This window comes from Eptatretus burgeri, chromosome 6 (assembly GCF_056783735.1).
Source record: "Eptatretus burgeri isolate ZD-2024b chromosome 6, Ebu_testis_v1, whole genome shotgun sequence".
Classification (NCBI taxonomy): Eukaryota; Metazoa; Chordata; class Myxini; order Myxiniformes; family Myxinidae; genus Eptatretus; species Eptatretus burgeri.
Genome location: NC_140966.1, coordinates 7,249,121 through 7,273,634, shown reverse-complemented (window position 1 = coordinate 7,273,634; position 24,514 = coordinate 7,249,121). Strand labels below are relative to the sequence as shown.

Genomic DNA, 24,514 nt, shown 5'->3' with positions numbered 1-24,514 from the left:
TGGAAAACTGCCTTGGTAGCCAAATGCATCTGAGATGCGAAAAGAGTAGCTCTTCCTCTTCTCTGCCACATTTTATTTGGGTGCTGCCACCATGCTCCGGCATAGATCACTCTGCAATGCATCTCCCCGGTATCACCCCAGCCCTGCGTGCTTTCATATAAATCAAAAAGATTGCAGTCGAAATTCGTTGTTATAATCGATCATATTATGGCAGTGACAATCTCCGCAGTGATAACGAGGTACTGCATACACTTTTAACATGAAAGTTTGGGGCATGAACGTACCAAGAAATCGAATGTCACATTCTTTGGCTAAACTCTCGCCACCTCCTTGGGAGAAAATGTTTGTACATTCCTGCACACGAATAAAAAAAACAATCATTTGATGCTCGCATGATTAACCACATGGCAAAAAGCAGTCTGAGGGCAATTTACACAGGATGACACACACACACACACACACACACACACACACACACACACACACACACACACACACACACACACACACACACACACACACACACACACACACACACACACACACACATCAAAGCAATGTAATTGTTTTCATGCTGTGATGATGCTGTGCATAGATTGTTGGTCATTTATTTGTTTTCAGGTTGGAGTTTAACGATTGTGAAAATACGGATCATTGGACTACCAGGGAAAATTCTGCTGTTGTGGAGCTGATCTTTGCGACTGGCAAAATCATCCAAGATCAGAGAACATTCAAGCATCAATTCAATATCAATTAAGCAATGGACTAAAGTACCGTATTTTTATTTTTCGACGTACAAGTCGATGTTAAGTGCAAGTTGAATTGACCAATTGTTCCATTTTTCTTTCCTCCATTCATAGACGAGTCGATTTGGAGTGTAAGACGAAGCGAGATCAACTATGGTAGTTAGCAAAACTGTCAGTCAGTCAGAGCAATGGAGGTGTTAATTCCTCCCTGATACTGTCACAATTCATCCACTGCCTATGGTGCTTCTAGGGTCATGAATATTAATGGATAATTTGGGGCATATTATTTGAACTACTTTCAGATAAATTAGGAATGTAAATAGTTTTTCCAACATGTTTGTTATCATATAGAGGTGCAGTATTTTGTTTGACCCGTAGTCTCAGCTGCACAGCGTTAAGTCCTCGACAAGCAGCACACGTTGAGTTAGCACATATTCTTCCGACTTATCCTCAATGTTTGTCCATCCAACTTTGCAGCTGTGATTATCCTTCTTGTTTTTCTTGGTCGTCCACAGTGTGTCCTTTCCTTTACGCCAGTCCTAAACACATTTTTCACTGACTCCGTATTTCCTGTGCACGGCCATATTCTGCCCTTTTCCTGAGCAAAAATTAACTTCCAACTTAAAAGCTGCCATGTTCGACTTGCACGACTTCACGGGAAACATTATGTAGTAAAGATAATTGGTGAGTGTGTGCTCGCTATTGAATTTATAATATCGCACGTGTCAATGAGTGGATTAATATTCAATTGCTCACACGATCGGTAAAAGTTCCAGGTTATGATTGCTGTCGTGCATTCTAAATTAATAATTATTCAACTTTTTTCAGAAAAATATCACTCTGTGCATTTTGTTTTCATTTATGTGCAATTCAATGTCTTAAAGCATGGATAAGTCGAGTCGATTCTGAGTACAAGTCGAGGCCTGGACTTCCGGGGGGTATTGACTTGCACATGGAAAAATACGTCATTCAAAAGTACTTTGTAAGCAAACCCCTGCTTAGGCCTAGGTCACATTTGCCACGGCGGCCGTGGGGTGTCCAAAATCTACGGCCACTAGCAATTATACGGCGGCCGCAGGATTTCCACGGTCACACAATGTAGGAGTCACATCGGTTTTTATTTTTCGGGGAGCCGCACGGCGCATTTAGGCCTAACTCACATTTGCCACGGTGGCCGCGGGGTCTCCAAAATCTACGGCCACTAGCAATTATACGGCGGCCGCAGTATTTCCACGGTCACACAATGTAGGAGTCACATATGTTTTTATTTTTCGGGGAGCTGCACGGCGTATTAATAAATTGTGGAGACCGAAAACGTGGGGGTGACGTACGGTCTTTGATTTGATGTCGCACGGTGACCTTAGGGCATTCCTGCGGCGGCCAAAGCATTTTCAAGGCAGACGCAAGGTGCCCGCAAGGCGACCGCAGGGGGGCCCTAAGGCGAATGTGCGGCCAGACGGACGGTAACGAGTGGGTTAATTTTTTTTATAACCAGTTTTTTTTTTTTTTCGGCTTGTCGAATTGCTACGGCGAATGTAGAAATGAAAAAAGTTATAACTCCGTGTTATAATTCCACGGCGACCTTACGGCCTGTAAAATATAGCCATAAGGCGTAGGGCCACCCTGAGGCCACCTCAGAAACTCTGCGGCCGCCGCACGTTTCTGTCAATTCAGAGGGCGTACGGCCGCCGTATCCTCGCCGTAGAGCAAATGTGACTTAGGCCTAGGTCTTAGAAATTGTGGAGACCGAAAACGTGGGGTTGCCGTACGGTCTTGATTTGATGTCGCACGGTGACCTTAAGGTGGCCCTGAGTCGGCCATAGAATTTTCAAGTCAGACGCAAGGTAGCCTCAAGGTGCCTGCAAGGCGACCGCAGGGGGCCCTAATGCGAACGTGCGGCCAGACGGATGGTAACGAATGGGTTAATTTTTTTTTTTTTTTACAATTTCTTTTGTTTCGGCTTGTCGAATTGCTACGGCGAACGTAGAAATGAAAAAAGTTATAACTCCACTTATAATTCCACGGCGACCTTACGACCTGTAAATTATAGCCAAACGGCGTAGGGCCACCATGAGGCCACCGCACGTTTCTGTCAATTCAGAGGGCGTACGGCCGCCGTATCCTCGCTGTAGAGCAAATGTGACTTAGGCCTTAATGTGCATACATTTTATTGCCATCTTGTTGCTTGACAGGTAGGGTGTCACTTCAATGAGTAGGCCATCATTCAGAGGGAACGTTAAGTTGGTTGTCCCATCTACTAGTATTCGCTTATGGTCATTAAAAATCCCATGGCACTGTTTGAAAAGTAGAAGGGGCTATTATGTGACAGTACCCTGGCCAAATTCCATCATATTGCCCTGATAAAAAAAGAGCAAAACCATTAGTAGAGGCAAGAATGGAGAAGAGAAGCCAAAGCGGACAAATGACGTAGCACTGGCATCAAAAAAGTGCATTTCACAATCAGACAGAGTCAAATAGAAAATGATGATTAAATAACAGCCAAAAAGTTGGCAATAACCTCCTCACCGCACAGTGTGGGCATACAAAGCCACTCATGTTCTCCACGATTCCTAACACCTTGGTGCCAGTCTTACGGCAGAAGGTCAGCTCTCTTCGTACATCGCCCACAGACACGGCCTGTCATCAGCAAAGAGAAGGCCATCTTCTATCCATGACTCACAGTATATCCAGCAAGGAATTTATAATGCCCATTGAGTTTTATAAACCTTCTTCATTATCAAAACCACAAACTATATTCTTTATAAATACAGGAATAACAACTTCTACGAATAATTTAAACGCAGCCAATTTCATAACGTGAAAAAATAAATCACGCTGGAATAAAGTACATATTTTGTACAACGTAGGCTGACATATGGAGAGAGTCTAAATTATACCACTTCTCCAGGTATAATATGCAGATTACAATTGTAAATTAACAAAACAAAGCAAAACCTTAAGTATGTGAGAGAGACAGAGACAGACAGACAGAGACTGAACAATTGTTTCAGTTTAGTGACTGTCTAATTCCACAGTCATCCATATTATCAACTGTAAATTGTCCACCATAAAGGTTTTGACTCTTAAATCCAAGAACCTCTCTGAACAATGGGTCCACAACTTTAGATGTGTCCAAAAGTAATCCAATGAGAGGAAGAGGATCACGGATATCAAGCATGGCCCCACCTGTGGCGTGGTAACTAGAAGTGCACTGCACACAGGATGCCCACGGAGACCTTCCAGCACAGCCAGGTGTTCATCTGATGTGCCAGGTGGTGTGTCCACAATGAGGATGTCAAGGTCTCCCCACTGCACATCAGACAAGAACTGCTTGATCAAAGCTGAGGGTCAGAAGAAAGAAAACTAATTAGTTTTGCACCCAAGACAAGACTTGTATGACAGGATGGTACAGAAGTAACATGTGCACTTAACTTTGAGCTTTCTAGCCTGGGTTCGATTCCTGACCTGAATACAAACTGTCGGAATGGTGCTTCACAGACAGGGCAAAGTGCACCATCCCCCAGGTGGATTGCAAACCATTTAGGATAATTCTGTTAAAGGATGACCACCTTCGTTAGGAAATAAGCAAGCATTGAGATGTGTGTTTGGTACAGGCCAAGCACATATTTATTCCAGCCTTCCATCCAAACTGCGTTTCAGTTGTGCTATATACACAGTGTACGCTTCAGTTCTGTGCTGTGTGAGCTCCATTGCTGTGCCACGCTCCAGTTTCGCACAGTGTACCCAATGCATATACTGGAGTTCTGGTCATGTGCTTGCTGTGTTTCATTTTATGTTGTGTACTGGAACTGAAAAAAAAGAAATCCTCTTCCAACTTTTCATTCCACTCAATGCAGCTTTTTTAGAAATAAAAATCGAGGCTTGTGGAAGAGAGCGAGATAATGGAGGGTTAGAAGGGCAACAAAATGAACAGTGGGTAACAGTTGGATAGAATATAACAAGGGAATGAAAAAACAACACAAACAGGAAAAGAGAAGGCAATAGAGGTAAAGAAAAACAATTATCTACATTAATAAAAGGGTGTGTGTGTGTGTGTGTGTGTGTGTGTGTGTGTGTGTGTGTGTGTGTGTGTGTGTGTGTGTGTGTGTGTGTGTGTGTGTGTGTGTGTGTGTGTGTGTTGTTCATAAAGCATAACATATTCCTTCTACCAACTCGCCTACCCCTTCCCACACCCCTCTCTCTTTGTCCCATCCTTGCTCTACCCCCTCCCAATAGTGCAGTACCCTACTCCCACCTCTTTCTCTCTCTTTCTCTCGACGGTGTTTGTCTCCGGACGTGTCCAGGCAGGGTTTGTCTCTGGCTAGCTTGGCTTCAGACGCGTCTGGGCAGTATTTATGTCAGGACGGTGTTTGTCTCCGGACGTGTCCAGGCAGGGTTTGTCTCTGGCTAGCTTGGCTTCGGACGCGTCTGGGCAGTATTTATGTCAGGACGGTGTTTGTCTCCGGACTTGTCCGGACAGGAGTTTGTCTCTGGACAGGAGTTTGTCTCTGGACAGGAGTTTGTCTCCAGGCCGTGTTTATAGTATGACCGGTAGAAAATGGATTTCAGGCATTATTTTGTTTCCCTCTTCACTGTTATTTTATGCAGAATCATTTTGATGAGACGGTATGAATGTTAATTAACGCTCCACCGCACATCTGCCTTCCCTTCCTCTCACCTCACACTGTCTTCCCTTACCCCCCCCCCTCCTCTCTCATTTCTCCTCCACCTCTTCACTCTCCCCGCTCTCTCCCCACCTCCCTCTTCCCCCCTCTTTTTCTCCGTCCCCCCTTTAGTATTCCCGTCAGCGAAGCGCCAGGTGGTATTTGCTCGGCTTCAATGACAGAAGTGAGCTCTGGAAGGGTGTAATGAGGGACAAAAGTCCAGGGTCAGAGGTCATGTTAGGTAAAATTTTATGTCACCATGCTAACTTGTGAAACAATAATGGGATTTTGTCCAATTTCGCAAAAGTATACAGTATGATGCAAACATGAACTGATTAGGCATCGTCAAAGGTCAGAGTCCGTGATAGGTTTTCTTTCCCGGGATAACTTGAGAATGTCTGAAGGGTGCCTCGTCAAACTTGGTACAAGTATGTATCATGACACATATATAAATTGATTCGATTATGTGGTTCAGAGCTCAAAGGTCAAAGGTCATGTCAGGTAAAAATGAGATATTTGAGAACAGCTGAAGGGATTTAAATGAAAACTTGGTACAAGTCTGTACCTGGTGTTGGCTTAATGGTTAGGATGGTGGGCTTAGGATCCTGAGTTCAAATCCCCCTCAGTTGTTTAATCAATATCAGGTGTGGTTGACTCTGCCTGCCATCCTTCCGAGGTCGGCAAAATGAGTGCCAGCTTGCTGGTATCCTGTGTCGGAGTGGCGACCCGTCCAGGATTGTACCTACAAGCCATGGAGACTGCTTAGGCAGCACCAACGCTCTGCACAGAGTATGGTCCCAATGGATGGATGGATGGTAATGAGGGTAGAAAAGATAGAAAGTTTCACAAAAGCAGAGAGGGAAGATGACATGAGATTAGTGTTTACTGGAAACTTGAAGCCCTGGAGTCAAGGATGGGATTGAACAGACTGGGGAAGGAGGTTCCACAAATGGGAGAAGAGAGGAATAAAGTAGTGGAGGCTGTAAGAAATTCTGGTTTATCAAGGAAGGATTTGCCATGACAGAGGATCGCTACTCTGTCTGGCTTTGGAGGCAATCGGATATACAATGCCCTCCATAAGTGTTGGAACAGCAAAGTGAAATTTGTTATTATTGCTATACTGTATACTATACTCAAGAAATTTGGATTTGACATCAAAAGATGAACATGAAGCAAAAGTACAGAGGGTCCGCCTTTATTTCTTGGTATTTCTATGCACATGTTTTGCTATTGTAGAGCAACAGCACTTATGTTCAGTCCCCCATTTTAGGTAATGTGGAGGATAATACGCCACATACTGTTACGGCCACGGATTTCGGATCTACTATGAGGGGTATCTTCGGTTCCCCTCGGACTTACCATGCCTGAGGCCGCTGAACACGAATAACTTAATGTCGTGGTGAGTTGCCAGGCAACCGCGAACGCCAATTATTCAACCACGTAGTCCAGTGTCGTCCGTCTAACTGCCGTTTGAGTGGAGGTCACGCGGTCTCCTGATTGGGGGACGTGCCCTCAGCTATGCATTAAACTCATCTTAATTGGATCTTGACTGGGGTTGGCCGAGTAACCGCCAGTGCAGACCGGACTTGGATGAAAGCCAATTAATTGTGGAATTATAACCTCCCAGACTAACCTAGTTGTGCACAGCGCTGGACCAATGGGAAAGAGACGAACACAGTCAGATTGGAAATTAAGTTCAACAAAAGGGGATTAATTATTTACAGGACAATGTAAAATGTGAAGGTACGGTGCTATGCAGCATTTCAATGCACAAGCAAGCAATAAAAAAGGGGAAATGCAGTTAAAAAAACCCCAAAATAACACATGTACACAAGGATAATGGTCACAAGCAATGAAGAGTGCAAGCCAGTCGAGGAAAGAAAATGGACAAGAAGCAGATATTAACTCCATGCCTTACCAGTTGGCCATACATAAGACATGGGTACCCAACCAGACCAACCGTGGAAGGAGAAGATAAGAATCAAAAGAGGAGAGAAAAGATGATGTTTATTGACCTCTTTCCTCGCCGAGTGGGGCCATTGTGCCTCTGCGACCCAAAGGCTAAAGGGGAGGGTCAAAAGGAGAGATACTGATGGTGTCCAAAGGTGCTTGATTGGAGAGGTGCGGTGGGTGCTCGCAGTGCGTGTGGTGCACGTGGTGCAAGAGGAAACTGTGAAAGTGCATATCAGTGGTAGTGCCCTTAAAAGGACAGTTGGTGGCAGCTAAGGCCCCATCGAGCTCCTGCGTTCAAGTAGAACGATATATCATGAAAGCAAAGAAAAATGCGGTGAGATAAATAACCTTCCGTGTGAGGATCTAAAGAGTGTGTATATGCGTGGCTTAGCTTCAGCCATAATTACTGTGCTCGCTCCGTCAGCCCAACGCTCTGGCTTCCCAGCTCCGACTCACCAACGTGAGCACCACCGTTTGAGCCCTGATCATTCTCTTGCGAAGCACCACAAAGCAAGCATAGGATAGGACAAACACCGGCGCCTACACCAACGCAGGACCAAAGCGCAGAACCAATGCGCCAAGCAGTGGCCATTCTGCCACTTGTATAATTGTTCAGCGAGTGCGGGGCCAAGAAGTGGATCAAAACGGCCTCTTGAGGTAATCTCGGCCGCCAATTGATGCATCACCACTTTAGCTGCCCACACCAGACCTCCATAACGATTCCTGTCCGGTTTGTCACTCAACCACGACATGCGATGGACCCTCCATGATTAACATGGGTGGGGGCTCGGTACGTGTTACAGGTGCGGAGGTGAACGCTGGGAGCTCATAATTGCTTGTTCGAGTGAACGGAGTGATTATTTATTTAGCAACAGGAAGCTCATGGCCAATTCGCACCTGTTGGCCTGAAGTTTGGATAAAGTCAGGAGAAGTCAGCTGGGAGAATTCCTCCAAGCTGCGGTAGCATGTGTGAGGAGTCGTGTGTGGTGGAGGTGATGTCGTGGTTTGCAGGATGTGAGGTTTTCGGGTCTTGGGGGTGATGAATGGTGTGTATAACGTCTTAATGCAATGTAAATTAATGTGTGAAATGATAACCAAGTGTCAATAAAAATGTGTACCAATTAAAGATAAGTGTACCTGTTGTGCCGTCTGAAGGAAGGTTAGGGGGAGGTTGAGTAAGAGGGCAGATTGGTCTTGGCGCACGATTCAAACAATATGCAAATTAGCCAGTGTCCGTGTTGCACAGCGTGTGCCACAAAGCTCGTCGGCGATTTACAATTACCCCATAAGAAATGGGGAGAAAAGGGGAAAAAAACCTATCTAACCCTTTAACAAAGCTTTCAATCACATTCAACTCCTACACAAGGAGAAGGGAATACTCAGAACTTGTACTATGGAAATAACTAAACTGAGGGACCTGTATGTTGTGTGCAATTGCCTTCGGGACTGGTTCCTAGAACCGCAACAATACTCAGAATGGGGCAAAACAAGCAAAGGAATGAAAGACGAGAAGATAGGAAAGTCAGGAAGGGAGGAAGTACTGCGGAAACTGCGTAAGTGGGTTGGGTCATGAAGGGTTCATGGGGGTAGAAAATACTGTGGGTCAGGATGGCGGACGATGTTTGCAGATGATGTGACACCTGATTTAAACGACAGAGAAAAGATTAGGGGTATGTCACCACAGAAAGGAATAAAAGAAGAAAAAAAAATGAGTTGAGGTGTGAGATCACCTGCAAATTGGGGGTTGAACTCGCTCACAGAGATAATCAATTTTACTGCTATCGATCTCCTTCTGGTGGTAAAATGATGTGGAGGGTGTGGGAATCAAACACACTACTGCTCACATGTGAAGCAAGCATTCTACCACAAGCTAATCCCCCTTGCACATGCTTAGCACCTCCACACAATATACTTATGACGTCATTACAAAGCGCAAAGTGCGGTTAAGCAATTGCTTTTGTCTGTCTGTCTGTCTGTCTGTCTGTGCCTGTGGATCAAGGAACTACCTAATTTCAATCTAATTTTACATTTTGAACACTGTAGGTACGAATCAGAACATGAACCTTTTAGTTTAGCAGCACTGTACTTTGGCTCTGAATTCGGCAAGTTGTACGGAATCTTGTCCCGAGTTCACATGCACACAGACGAGTAATGGTCATTGTTTTACTCTGTCTGCCTGTCTGGTCATCAAACAAAATTGAAAATCATTCCAAACAGGAAACTTCCTGTTTTTAGGAATGTCATAAAGGACACAAACAACAGGCAGGAATAACTAATGTGACGTGTTAAACAAGGTGGTGTAAAAGGCAGTGAATCAACGGCAGTAAACTTCTGAGAAAAGGTTTTTAGCTCACCTGGACTACAGTCAGGTGAGCTTACGCGATCAAGCAGTGTCTGCAGGTGAGTAAGTCAATGAGTCCATAAACACTTCAGTCATCTTCGCTTGAACTAAGAACACGATTTCGATGAAACTTGGCCACAAGCATCATATCTGATGCCTAACGAAGGTGTATTGACCGCATCAAAATCTGTGCTCGTTAAGGTGTCTACGGGGGATTTTTTGACCCCCCCCCCCCCCAGAAAAAATAGGTATTTCCCAAAAATAGATCTTTGCTCTCTTCTCCAAAATTACAAACACGATTTTGATGAAAGTTGACCACAATCTTCATCACCCATAATGTACCAAAGTGTATCGACCGCATCAAAATCTGCCCTCAATAAGGGGTCTACGGGGTTGGGTGATGGGTTGACCCCCAACCAAAAAAGGTATTTGCTCTCTTCACCGAAACTACACACACGATTTTGATGAAACTTGACCACAACCTTCATCACCCGTAATGTACCAAAGTTTTTCACGACATAAAAAAAATAATCAGGGTCAAGGGGTGTCTGTGGGGGGTTGAGCTCCCCAAAATAAGTATTTCCTCTCTTCTCTGAAACTACACACACGATTTTGAAGAAACTTGACCGCAGCCTACATCACCCATAATGGAACGTTTGTTAATGGCACAAAAAAAAAAAATTAAAATCAGCGTCTAGGGGTGTCTGTGGGGGTTTGAGCCCCTCAAAATAAGTATTTGCAATCTTCTCCTAAACTACACACACGATTTTGATGAAACTTGACCACAACCTTCATCACCCATAATGTACCAAAGTTTGTTCACGGAATTACAAAAAAAATTAATCAGGGTCCAAGGGAGTCTGCGGGCGGTTTGAATGACTGCTGCTCCTGATCCAGGTGAGCTTCAGGACGCGCCTATTTCTTTCTTTCTACAACCTTTAAAACTTTTATTCTATTTCAACTGGATTATAAACTTCAACGCTGGAGAACACAAATCACCTTTTTAGCATTTCCAAAACCTCCAATTTGGCAGTACTTGGGCAAAATATTACACCATCTCGACCGATCAAATTTGCCGCTCATGCTCTCAGCATTGGAAAATATTGAGATTCAGACAAAATGGTAGCTTGTCGGAAATATATACTTTGCTCGGAAACACAAGGAAAGTTACAAAAAAAAAAAAAACCAAACCCTTCCCATTGTACGTTTTCACAAGACTGCATGGGGTAAGGTGTTTTATGAACTTTGTATGTTTAAAGTTTGTATGTTCAGAAGTGGGAGAGGGAGATGCAGACTCTCAGTTTGCTTGTATAGTCACCACCGCATACTACTCCACCCTGCTGCAATTTAGCTCCCACCTAATGGGGGTAATGCACACCCTCCCGCGGGGACCAAGTCGCTCACGCTGACATGTTACGTTGATGGAACTTCTGGGGCTCGCACCCATGGTACTGCTATTTTGACGCATTCACGCGAGGACAGAAATGACACTGGGAAACAATTAAGAGTGTTAATTACAAAGGGAAAAGATACAGACAAAGGGGCGAAGGGCAACAATTAATCTTTCTAAACACCTGATCCTTGTCGTTGCTAACTGGGGTTACAAAACACTTATGCTCACATTCATTACGAGATAACTAATTAAGAATTAAGTCATCATTAACCGCCAAGTCATTTTCGTAACATTTATATTGTCTTTGTGTGCTTGATCATATTTTTATCCCAAATGAATTGCTTTATTATAAGCTCTGTTTTTGAAAATAAATATCAGGAAGAAAGGAAAAAAATAAAAAATAAATGAAAAACCAACAGCAGTAATAACTAACTACATGTCAGATAGGAAGAAATTGTAAAATTTGAGAACACCGTCAGCAGTGTTTAAAGCAGTCACCAGTTTTCTTTGGGCCTCTCCACACAATGGCATCATCTTTGTTGCTGAGCAGAAAAGCCACCGACATGAGGGACAAGGAGGAAGAGGGGCCGGCTCGCACAGGGAGCCAGCCATTGGGCCCACGTTGAACATTTTTCCCATGTGCACCAATCATCAGCGGAACACTTGGCCCACACAAGTCTGCATCAAGTAGACCCACCTACGAGAAGAAAAAACAAACAAACTACTCCAGACTCCCCTTCTCACGTAGCCCGCCCCCAAAATGGGATGCGAAACTATTGCAATGGTGTGCATGTGCGTGTGTGTACTGCTTGTCCAATCAATGCAAAACTTTAAACATACGAGGGACTCCGCATGGAAAGTATTTTATTGATAACTGCATGATGTCATATTGTCAAGTCAGGCCAGATTAGATTTGTGACTTGCTGCAGGTACCATGTAAAACTGTACTAACCCGTTTCATGGTCGGGTTGTCGGCGACTAAACCGTCTCTCCCACCAGGTTTTCTGATGAGGAGGGTGTATGATCTGGACACCCGGCACGATTAAAACCAAAACCTGTCAAAGGATGGAGGAGCTAAATGTGAGCTGATGGCCATCCATATCTAGTGCCCAACTGTGTCTGCAGACGTCCTCCTGCAGTTGGGTAAGTTTATATTTAAGAGGATGGTGACAAGATTTGCACTCCGGCCACCGTTAAACCCTTCACTCCGCAAAACACAAAAACGCGAGGAAAAATTGAAAACCCACTCCGTGGCAGTACCTCCTGTGCAGCTTCCCTCCGCAGGGCAGCTCACCGGATGACGGGATTGGGGCAAAGCCTCCGGGACCCCCACTATTTGATGACGGGAGGAAAACCACGGGGTAGCCTTCCCGGGTCAGATTGCGGGAGAGTGTGTCGGGGTGGTGCTGAGGCGTTGCCCACCAGACGGCGGTCTCAATGGGTTAACCTGAGGCGGTCCCTTCGGGTGGGTGCCTGGAATGTCCTCTCCCTAAGAGAGGATGATCACCTGTCTCTGTTATCATCTGAGCTGAAGCGTTTGAACATCGGTATTGCAGCACTCTCCGAGGTTCGGAGACCGGATAGGGATCGTGGCGAGATCATGGCGGATGGTTCCACCTACTATTGGTCTGGTCGCTCTGATGGTTAATGTTCCCTCATTTTCATTCCCTTGAAAATGAACCCTCACGACATGACCTGCATGCCAAGGTCACCAAATGAACAAGCAAGCTTCTTGTTATGTACACAAGAGTTGGGATCTGTTTGTGATCATTTACCTTTAACGTATGATATTTTCATTTCGTTAAAATCACATTGGAGAGAGGAACACAAGACTATGTGAGGCGATCGTCGGTCTATGGCGGCAGACAGTTTGAATGATATATGCTTCATCAACCAAACGTTAATTCAGGGTATTTCAACTGCGGAGGGAGCATCGTGAAGTTGATGTTTCTAGCATTAGCCCTTCATCAGAGCAATAAATCTCTCTCTTGCCTAAATGGTGCAGTTTTGTATGGATACTGAAGAACGTGATTCTCTGGCAGGATGGTGCAGAGGCAGCTTGCTTACCTTTGAGCCGGCTAGTTTGGGTTTGATTCGTGACCAGACTACAACTTGCCAGATTGGCGTTGCATCACAAGTGTGCCATCCATAGGATGGATGTGAAACTGGGTGTGTTGTCGACTAGCATGAGTTGGTGGAAGTCAAAGATCCGACGGTGTCTCTTCATAAGGGTAAGTGAGTTAGCGCCGCCACCCTGAACAAAGTACAAATTCCTGCCACCCCCCCCCCCCCCCCCGGTTGAACATCAGGCCTAGCCAGCCAGTTTGCGAAACACTTGGAGTAAAAACCGAACCCACCGAGTGGGAAAGATTGGGAGCATGATGGAAATAATGTGGTGGTATGAGAAGTAAGAGCAGTATTAGTGGTAGCAGTAGAAGTAATAACAGGAGTAGTGGTCACCTTTTTCCCAAGAGAAAGAAAAGAGAGTGCGAGCTGAGCGCTCACTGAACTCTTGCCAACGCCTCCCTTTCCCGACAGCACGAGGAGGACACACCGCACTCTCTTTTGTAAACCTGAAACACAAGATGGTCCATTCCTCTGAATATGTCCGGGCCACATAACAGGCGACGCCTCCTTCCACATGACAACACAGCAATTTCCACAACGACCTTCCGTAACTTGTAAAAAGGTTCTCCAAGTACCTAACTGGAATCAGATAGGTACCTAGAAGCACTGGGGATAGAGGGGAACATACATTTTGGCAGAAATGTGCAGGCATAAAGGGACTTGGAGGCCTCCTCGTGCGTTTAACTTACCTGTTGATCCTCTACCAGCGAAGGTGGATGCAGGTTATGTTTTCACCCCCTTCCCTCTTTGTGTTGCTTTGTCTGGGATTTGTGGACAGATTGTTGTGGAATTATACACCATCTCAAAAAGTTGTGGACGGTTTCAGACAAAACTTGGTGGACAGGTTGGGTGTGTGTGTGTGTGTGTGTGTGTGTGTGTGTGTGTGTGTGTGTGTGTGTGTGTGTGTGTGTGTGTGTGTGTGTGTGTGTGTGTGTGTGTGTGTGTGTGTGTGTGTGTGTGTGTGAGAGAGAGAGAGACAAGGTGCAATCGATTCGATTTTGGTGAAGATCCTGATCCGGATTATGGATTTTTTTTTTTTTAATTCTGTGATTCTTCACCATTCAGAGATGGGCCAAAAACTAGATATACAGCATGATATTTAAAAAAAAAAAGGTTGTGGAAGAGTGATGACAAGGCTCGGTGGACGAGTTGGTGAGGTGACGAGAACAAGGCGATTCGACATTGGTTCAGATCTGGATCCAGATCCGGTCTATCTGTGGGATGCAAAACGTAAACCGTTCAACCTGGCGGAGGTCTGCTCTCTGCCGACGACCCTTCTGATATGTTCTTGTGGCCGTCGTCGTCTTTCTAAAACACGAGTTCCCTCATCACAACCAGGAATTTCAATTCTAGACACCAATAGGCCCATGAGGCCTGCTGCATGGTGGTCACCATCCTCTGCTTGTTTATCCGTGCTTTCTCCTTTCAAATTTTCAAATGCCGAGCGTCAAGTGAAGAAGCAGCTCATTCCACTTTTGGTTTGTGGGCACCAGCAGTGACCACTATTTTCGTTGTGTCTGTGTCTGTTTGCGACTCTCTCCAGAGCGTAGCTCCGTGACGTTTGATGCGATCTTGATGAAACTTGGACACAAGCTAGTCTCTCTTTTTCTCTCTTTTTTGGTTCGCGGGCGCCAGCAGCAACTACTATTTTCGTTGTGTCTGTCTGTTTGTGACTCTCTCCAGAGCATAGCTCCGTGACATTTGATGCAATCTTGATGAAACTTGGACACGAGCTAGATATCATGGTCTAATTGTGTTTTTTTGTATGAGGGGCGTCCCACCCCCCTTGAACTTTAAAAAAAAAAAATTTTCTCCAAAAAATCCGATTTGATCAAATTTTAGCCACGTCTCAGAGAGCTCCGCGTTGTTGTTGTTGTTGTTGTTGTTGTTGTTGTTGTTGTTGTTGTTGTTGTTGTTGTTGTTGTTGTTGTTACAAAACCTTCAGGACGCAGCTCTTTTATATAGAGGATCCGGATCTCCTTAAATACTAAACACTCGTACACATCCTAGCATTGAGGGTTCCTTTTGAGAGCGTCTATCATGAACTTTTAAATATATTCGGACATTTGCTTTAAAGTTTCGAAAAGTTCACGTTACTATTTAAAAATTATTCCATTTAATGTGTTGTAATTTCGTAAATACACTATTTCTTCGTCATGAACGAGGAGCCTCCATGACGGGTCTCACTATTGGCTCCATCAAGGCACGTGACGAAATATCGGAAGTTGTTCTCCTCTTCTTCTTCTTCTTCTTCTTCTTCTTCTTCTGAAGACAAAACCTTCAGGACGCGGCTCTTGGACACATTTGTCCTTGTTACGGTAGGGCTTCCTCAATAATGCCCGCGAACCGTCGTCGCCTCCCGGCGAGTTAAAGTCTATACTCTTATCGTATGACTCAGTCGGGTTCGAGTTCGAACCACCGACCGCCACGAGTGTTGTTGCAACTTCACACACAAAAGAGGACAGCACTGAGAAAGATAACAACGTGGTGCAGCAGGTTATTCTCAAAATGTCATAGTCATGCACAAAGGGACCGCCGGATAAAACCAAGCAGATAATCACCATCATCATCATCATCATTGGACGCCATGCTCGTCGTACAGTACCAGAACGAAGAACTACAATCCGTTTCTCCCTCCGGAGACGGCCACCAAGTTGAACCACCCCGAAGAAATATACAATACGGAATGATAAAATGAACACAAAATTGCTATTACATTGCAAAAAATGAGAAAGGTAAGGATGATTTAATAACCCATCAAGGTGAGTTTAAAAAAAACAAAACAATTTTTTTAGTGTCTTCATATAGATTGCAGTAGATCGTAGACGGCATAAAAATGTAAATTTCTCGGTTTTATTGCAGGAAACAGAAGTGCAAAAATCGCAAATCTCACTGAAAAGCCACGGGTGTGTTCGGTCATTAAGTTTCTTATAAAGCGCTCGCCAAGCGGCTTAAGCATTCAAACAAGCGCTCCGTTTGAAGTAGTGCATAAGGAACGGCTGGCCTGGCAAGCTGTTTAGTAACTGAACGCACCTTGCGGTCTCTTCAGCTTCGTCACTGGATCCGAGATTTGCGAAAAAAAAACAAACAAAAAAACGCCGAATTAACAACTGATTTATCAGAGAAAGTAATGGAGAAAACGTCTCAACGGGAAAAAAAGGAATTAAATAAATTCACGTGAACAAGTCAAAACGAAGAGTGAAGATGAACAAAGGTCGTTCGGAATGATTAAACTAAATAAAATAACTAAACCGCGGACCCGTCCCTGGGTGGGCTCGAACCACCAACCTTTCGGTTAACAGCCGAACGCGCTAACCGATTGCGCCACAGAGACGTGCTCGACGCTAGTCCTCCATTACACCCTTATATGGACATATAGTCAGTGTATCCATATGTACATATAAATTATTTAATTATTTGTGTCAGTGCATGAAACTTTCACGTCGCACGATGTTTTTTTTTTCACACTTTCGAGGTCTCTGGCCTTTCCGTGCAAGCCCCCGCTTCTGCGGTTGCCATGGAAACGTCTCTCTCAAGGTATGCAGCGTTTCGATGTAATTTAACAAAACAAGGAAATTATTCACACAGGGTACAAGTAGTACGTTTAAACGACCCCGTGTTGGTGACGTACGTTGCCTTAATTGTCTCTAAAAAAAAATAATCTTTGTTTAACTTTGAGTTAAAAAGGGTTTTCGATTTATTTTTTTTTTTTCGAAACGTACTTCGGTTTGTTCCGTTTTCACTTTTCGTTATTTTAAAGCCGATTTTCCTCGTTGTTATTTTAAATGAATTATTTGTGTTGGATTGCCCGGGTGATGGACGCTGCTGTTGGTGCAACGCAGGCATGATGGGCCGAATGGCCTCCTCGTCCTCCTGTGCCAGAGTTCATTGTGCGCGCGCTGGTCACGGTTGGTTTTGTCCACGTGTTGCGCAAGTTTTCCTTGCTCTGTGGAAACCGTCCTCACTACATCGTGCAATGCTTCAATCAGGTAGGTTTTAGATCCCGTGGAGCCTTTCAATCACCCGCTTTTGAGAATACCTATCATGTCAAGTTGAATTATATCTCAGCTGTGATTTTGTAAACAAACAAAAATAAATAAATAAATAATAATAATAATAATAATAATAGTAATAATAACAACAACAAGTCTGAAGACGACGTTAGTTCACGAGTGGTATTTGACGATGTCGATTGTTTCGGAAGTCAAGGATGAGACGATGTGATAATTCTTGACCAAGTTATAATTAATTATCGTGGCCTTCAATCAACGGCTGCGAAATGTCCAAAACCCGGTTTCGTTCAACAACTTTCAAAATTTGACCTTTGCATAATCTTTAAAGGTCACAAAACAATGTTGTGGACATTAAAATAAGGAAACAGGATACGTGCTATAGCTTATTGGAGTTAGTTCGTCGAAGAAGGTCGAAAACCCGGTTCGATTCCCAAGACTGAAAATTTGACCTTTGTGAACTTTAAAGGTCAAAGGTCAAGGATTATGACCTTTGGTGCAAAACTTACTCTTTAACATTCCAGGAACAATATAACGTCATATAGGCTATATGGCATTTCGCACTCCTCGGATTATCCATACTTTGATGAAATCAGCGTAAAAACAAACTTGAAGGGGGCGCCACGGGCAAGGTGTTCGAGATAGAGCAAAATGGTTTCAAGACTTTCAGTGGGGAATGGCCTCAAGATTATGCAGAAAAAATATTGTCATCCTCGCTCTCAAAGTTTGGGCGGTCATATGATTTTTATGTCAAAATTCGCAATTTTCTTAGTTTTTGACCTTGAGACGTTGACCTTGGGACGAAAGTGAAAAATCGGACAACGACAAGTTTTAGATAATTCATTTTGCTATTCAAATACCGAAGAACCCATTCCATTCAGTCAATTCTCTCGGAGAAGATAGATTTTTAATCCGACTACCCCCCAAAAATGGCTATTTTTTGGGCGTGGCTCTGCCCGTAATGGGCTTAGCCACGCCCTCATCCAGGAAAACACAACTAGACATTGATATCGAACACATAACCAAGTTTCATCAAGATCGGATCAAAGTCCACGGAGTTATGCTCTGGACAGACAGACAGACAAGCCGTAGGCGGACATGGGTAGTCGCCTACCCAATAGAACCTGACGCGATGGGCCCGTTTGATGGGGAATGACCTGAGGATTAAGCACAAAAAAAATTCATGATTCTAGCTTCAAGGGTTAATGCTGCAGATTGTTTTTTCGTTAAAATACCCCCACATTTAGAGGTTTTTCGGCCGTTGCTAGGCAACGGAGGGGTCCGTAGCAACGGTTCTTTCTCACACATAACTCGGACATACCATGAACCTACCATACCAGTTTCATGTATATCTGACTCATAGTCTCTGAGATATAACGAACTTCGTTTTTTTATTGTTTTCGACCAGGGTTCATTCAAAGTCTATCTTCTCTGACAGTTTTCATAAGATTCGGCTGGAAATTTTTGACAATATGGCTGAATGTACTGCCCACAGTCGCTCGTGGCCCGATTTTTGATTTTCGAAAAAGTATTTTTTTAAATAATTTTTCCAAAATTTCAAAGTCCCGTTGCTAGGCAACGGTGGTCTCCATAGCAACTGTTCTCATTTGCACACAACTAGGTCATGGTATGAACCTACCCACCAAGTTTCATCGAAATCGCCATTGTATTAACGGAGCACTGGACCGAACAGACAGACATACAGACATACAGAGAGACATACAGACAAACATATCGACGGAAAAAGTGATAATAAGGGTAGATCAAAAAAAAATTTTTTTTTTCGACTTTATCGACTACCCAACAGATAGACAAACATATAGATGGAAATACTGATAATAAGGGTAAAACAAATTTCAAAAAAAAAAAATTTAGAATTTTTTTTTTTCGACAAGATCGACTACCCAACACACAGATAGACACACAGACACACAGAGAGACACACAGCCATAATGAATATAGTGGTCACTCTAGCTGGTGCATGTGAACCAATAATAGAAGGCTGTAAGCTAAGGTGGGGCTTGCGGTACTTGTGGAGAAAGCATTTTTCCCCTATTTGAGTATCATACTGGATTGGAAACTACCTTGGTGATGCTTGGAAGTTTGGAGAGGCTGCCGGTCAATCGGGTCCCCTCTGTTTGTCACATGATTTTTGGCCACAGTTTTCAAGCAATTGCTCTGAATTTCTTTGTGTATGAAGGTGACCGGCCAAGGACGGCAACGCTTAACTTCGGTGAAGATCCAAATCCGGATCCTGATCTGAGAATTGTTCAAGTGATTCTTCACCATTGAGAGATCGGGCCAGAAACGATACATAGCACAGTATCTGAAAAAGCTGTTGATGGATTTGGATGAAACTTGGTGGACAGGTTGGGAATGTGACAAGGACGAAACGATTCAATTTTGGTGAAGATTCAAATCCGGATCCGGATTCGAGAATTTTAAAGTCATTCTTCACCATTGAAACATGGGGCCAAAAACTATGTGTACATGATATCTCGAAACAGTTGTGGACGAGTTATAACAAACCTCGGTGGTTGAGTTGGTTAGGTGACAAGAACGAGCCGATTCGATTTTGGTTCAGGTCCGGAATCAGATCTGATGTATCGGTGGGATACAAAACGTAAACTGTTCAACCCGGCGTAGGTTTGGACTCTACCGAGTGCCATTTCATTTTGCCAAGTGTCACTCTACAAGTGATTTTTCATTTGTTTGTTTGTTTGTTTGTGAACAGGATATCCCAAAACGTTTTGGACGGATTCAGACGAAATTTGATGGCGAGCTTGGGTATATGACAAGAACTAAATGGTTAGATTTGGTGAAGATCCGAATCTAGATCCGGCATATAAGTGGGATACAAAATGTAAACTAATCAGCCTGGTGGATGTATGTGCTCTACTGAGTGCCCCTCTATTTAAAAAAAAAATTACATCAATGATAATGGGGATTAAGAATCGGCTTACTAATTTTCCAGGTGACGCAAAGCTAGAAGTATGGTAGATAGCAAAGAGGATAGCAATTAGATTCAGGAAAGTCTAGATACTTTTGTAGATTGGCCAAAAGATTGGCAGTTGCAGTTTAACATAAGGAAATGTAAGTTGCTGTGGATGGGTAAGAAAAATGAAAATGTAGACAATATGATGTAAGGGGCAGTCTTGCAGTATGTGACACAGGAGAACAATCTGTTGATTGCAATGGATGTGGTGAGGGGGTGAGGGGAGAGGTGGTATCCATTCACATCCACAGATCAGTTTATATTTGAGTCAGGAATCAAACCCAGGCTTGATAGTTTACAGTTAAGTTCACTCTCTCCCCGCAATCCTATCGGACTGACGAGATTGCATGTTATATACATTATTATGTTTGCTGAGATGCTGCAATTGCAGCTTCCTTGTCGAGGAATGTGTTCAGTGATTTCCCTATCCAATGTACCATACTGTTGTAGTACAGAGCGTTGGTTCTGCCGAAGACGTTTCTCGGCCTGGGGTCATGCTGGGTGGTTTGCCATCCCTCTCCTAGCAGTAGTTCACATAGGAGTTTGAAATTTTCTCATATTGCTGGCGATAGCTCACCTACTCTTCGCAAAGGACACCATGGGATCTTTAACATCCACTAACAAATACCAGCAAGTGGGACACCCAGTTTAACATCCATTCTAGAGATGGCACACACATTGATGAATCACCCCACCTGTGAAACACTGGTATGAGAGTTTATAGCGCGGCCGAGATTCAAACCCAAGCTAGACAGCTTAGAGGTGAGTGTGGGTACCTCTAGGCCACCCTGTCAGACCCACTCGGTGATTTGCCTCTTCATAATTCCTAGTCATGGACAATCAAGAGGCAGCACCTTAGCAAGGGTACTGGCACACAATTGTGTAATCTCCTTGAAAAGCATCCGTAGGATCTCACGTAGGATATCACGTGTCTACCAGTGAATGATACCAAATGGTACATGGGCAAAACGACCCTGAAAAGCAACTTATTCTCTGATTTTATACCCTCAATATTATGCCAAAAGTGAGTACGCTGCTATTGAGCTGTTTTGTCAGGTGGTATTGTTGCGGACCGGGCATCGGTTGTGAGCACGACCGCTAGATGGGGCGGTAGGGTCGACTCTACCGAACACCCGGAATCTAGATCGTACCTTTCAGAAAACTCTGAAAGTATGGGTCCCTTATCGGACTGTAAATCGTCAATAATTCCACCACGTGGTGCAGGGTTATTTGCCAATCTTCAAAATACCTGTAGATCCACATGGCGATTACTGAGTATTCACACCCTCGACGGCCCTCGTACAAGTCGAGCTGTTAGCGTGCCCGACCCGTGCGTAACCCGAGCAGACGGTTGCCGAAGTTCCGTCGGTCCAAATGTACATTTACAGCGGCAACCGCCTTTGTAATTCACCAACACGCACCATGCTAAGCCAATGGAAGAAACACAGCAACGAACTGATACATTAACAAATGTATTTATTTATAATGTGGGAAATGGGGGAGCACGCAAGAAGCAAAGTTATCACGACTAATAGAGAAGCAAGTATGTACAGCAAAGAGCACTTAAACAATTCCTACTTACAGACGGGCCCACAAATACACACACACACACACACACACACACCTACAAGAAATGGTGGTCACAACCTTTATTGAGGCCTCCAGCTCAGAGAGGAAAGGCGAGCTGAAGACCAGAGCCTGCACTCGGACCTCTCCGCCTCGTGTGGGTACGTTGAGCTGGCGGGGTGGTGGGACTCGGACCTGCAGCAGCCCAGGTGTCCACACGACCGGGCTCCCGGCGAACGGAGGCCGGCAGGGCGAAGTCTGGCAAGACGAAAAACTGGCTTTCCAAAAGAAGAACCACTACCGGGGACCGTTCGCGTGTGATGCGAACGTGATAACCACTCTTGGTCAGGCGAACGTGATAACCACTCTTGGTCAGGCGAACGTGATAACCACTCTTGGTCAGGCGAACGTGATAACCACTCTTGGTCAGGCGAACGTGATAACCACTCTTGGTCAGGCGAACGTGATCACCACTCGTGTCAGGCGAACGTGATCACCACTCGTGTCAGGCGAACGTGATCACCACTCGTGTCAGGCGAACGTGATCACCACTTGTGTCAGGCGAACGTGATCACCACTCGTGTCAGGCGAACGTGATCACCACTCGTGTCAGGCGAACGTGATCACCACTCGTGTCAGGCGAACGTGATCACCACTCGTGTCAGGCGAACGTGATCACCACTCGTGTCAGGCGAACGTGATCACCACTCATGTCAGGCGAACGTGATCACCACTCGCATCACAAGTTTCTCTCTTTCCGGAAAAACGGAGCCGGACCTTTATCCTTGCCCCTCCCTCAGCCGAACCTCGGTGTCGTGGTCTATGTCTTCCTTCATTGGCTGGTTTTGGCGCGCAGGATGCGCTCGTCGCCCTGTCATTGGCCAAAACGGGCGCCAAGGCTGTTGATTGGACCGGGGGGGGCGTGACGGGGCGTCTAGACTCCCCGCCCCCCCCGGAAGAGGCCTCGCTTCTCTTGGAGCCCGCTCTGTGCCCTTTGACAGAGTTACGGCCACCGCGTCCACGCCCCCCCCCCAGAATTGGGCGAGAGAGACGTCAGGTCTTCGTGAACTCCGTCCACGTACGTGCTGACACGCACGTAGGCCATGGCGTCGGTGTGAATAAGCGAAGTGAAGGCGTGTTGTTGTAGTTGATGTTGGTGGTGTAAAAATAAAAGAAAACCCTGAATATCAAAGTAACTCACAGCGCATGTACATTTATTCGCCCCTTAAACGAGGGATGGGGACCCTAACTAAAAAACACATACTTAGCGATATAACTGTTCTATAGGACCTGTATGTTGAGTGCTCATGGCTTCCAGATTCGCAACAGTATAACATTAACCAATCTATAATGTTAATTGAACAAATGCTTAACTTCCGAAATGTGATTATTAACTACCCTACTGACAAATGCAACATTGTTTCACTGGATTCAACTCGATACTTGTGATCTAAGATAAAAAGTATCTTTCACAAGAGTAGTTTATGTGCCCTCTCGACAAATAGACTGTGTCAATAGATCATTGAAAATACAATACATATCCAATGGCTTATTAGTCTAGTATACATCTTTCTAATTAATGTCCGAAAGGATGGCATAGAGGTACTGAGTGCACTTTCCTTTGAACTGTCAAGCATGGGCTTCCTTCCACCGTCAGTCACACATCATCAGGCCAGGCCAGCTGGTTTGTGAAAGACTTGGTCCCAAAACTTTCCCAGGCTGACTAAACAAGAAGGTGGGAATAATTTTGGTTGTTAAAGAAATAGTGGAGTTTAGGTGCTTTCCAATTTAAAAGTTTCAGAGTCTAGGTGCTGTGATTCAATTAAACTCCAATAGAGCAAATTAGAGAGTTCACGGAACATGATATCCCACAAAGTGTTCAAGAGGAAACAGGAGGGCCTTGCCTCTTGTAGGTGGGGGGTTACGTTCTTGAAAATCCCCGTTAACGCAAATCAGCGATGCACAAACTTAGGAGTGAGTAATTGTGGAAAATAGTGTGAGAGTCTTCAACTTTATAATTTGTCCAAACGGTCCCCTTTATTAACATGTCTGTGCATTGTTTTTGTGCTATTTATTTTCATGAATAAAAGATCATTTATTAATAACATAAAATAAACTACTATTTTCCTGCATAAAGAACATAAAATAAAGTTAATTTATTGAGTTATTAAAATCACGAAACTTACCTCTAATTAATCATGATAAATTTAAACCATTAATATGATGATGATGATGATGGTGACGATAAAGATGAGTTAATGGACATGATAATGATGATGGTGTTATAGGGGGGTTTTAGGGGTTATTGTGTTGACAGCCCATGCTAATTAGGTGAATAAATGTAAAAATAGTTCAACAACCCACGATTATTCGAGCACATTGACCGCTATCCGCAAAACTTGCCTCAATAAATTCATCGCAAGATGAAAGAGCAAGACAGAGCAAATCCATGAAGGGGATACCCTTGAACGACAAGGCCCTCCTGCAGTTCAATTTTAATAAAATAATGATTTTAAAGATCGTTGAAAAAAATCCAGAAACTTTAGCCCGACTGAAGCTGTTTTATACACCAACCATCCAAATACACTGTAATAAGATGATGTTGAGTGTAAATTTTGGAGATGGAGGCGTTATTGATTACATTAGAACACAGCTTCAATCAATATCATACATAACCACAATGACTTGATAATGGCATAACCATAATCAACATCATACA

At 44.2% G+C, this 24,514-nt stretch overlaps 2 protein-coding genes and 1 non-coding gene across 8 annotated transcripts in view; 1 reads left to right on the top strand and 2 right to left on the bottom strand.

Annotated features, from left to right (window-relative positions):
• The window catches only part of NUBP2 (NUBP iron-sulfur cluster assembly factor 2, cytosolic), a 38,787-nt gene extending 22,179 nt beyond the window's left edge, over positions 1-16,608 (bottom strand). Inside the window, exons 1-6 of one of the 4 annotated variants that reach the window (XM_085883867.1) lie at positions 16,513-16,608; positions 13,558-13,670; positions 11,596-11,794; positions 3,933-4,087; positions 3,273-3,383; positions 285-354 (exon numbers count right to left, since the gene is read on the bottom strand). In XM_085883867.1, the coding sequence (XP_085739993.1) occupies positions 285-354; positions 3,273-3,383; positions 3,933-4,087; positions 11,596-11,749 (490 nt within the window). In that variant the 5' untranslated portion in view covers positions 11,750-11,794; positions 13,558-13,670; positions 16,513-16,608. Of the gene's footprint in view, positions 1-284; positions 355-3,272; positions 3,384-3,932; positions 4,088-11,595; positions 11,795-13,557; positions 13,672-15,785; positions 15,937-16,512 lie in introns of those variants that run through there. The other 3 variants (XM_085883865.1, XM_085883866.1, XM_085883868.1) reach the window with 3 other exon arrangements.
• On the bottom strand, positions 16,485-16,558 carry TRNAN-GUU (transfer RNA asparagine (anticodon GUU)). The gene has a single exon. It is a non-coding gene; the product is annotated as a tRNA-Asn (tRNA).
• LOC147024189 (uncharacterized) overlaps positions 16,541-24,514 on the top strand; it is a 157,382-nt gene continuing 149,408 nt past the window's right edge. Inside the window, exons 1-2 of one of the 3 annotated variants that reach the window (XM_085883863.1) lie at positions 16,541-16,761; positions 17,067-17,213. The gene's annotated coding sequence lies outside the window, so the exon portion shown is untranslated. Of the gene's footprint in view, positions 16,762-17,015; positions 17,214-24,514 lie in introns of those variants that run through there. The other 2 variants (XM_085883862.1, XM_085883864.1) reach the window with 2 other exon arrangements.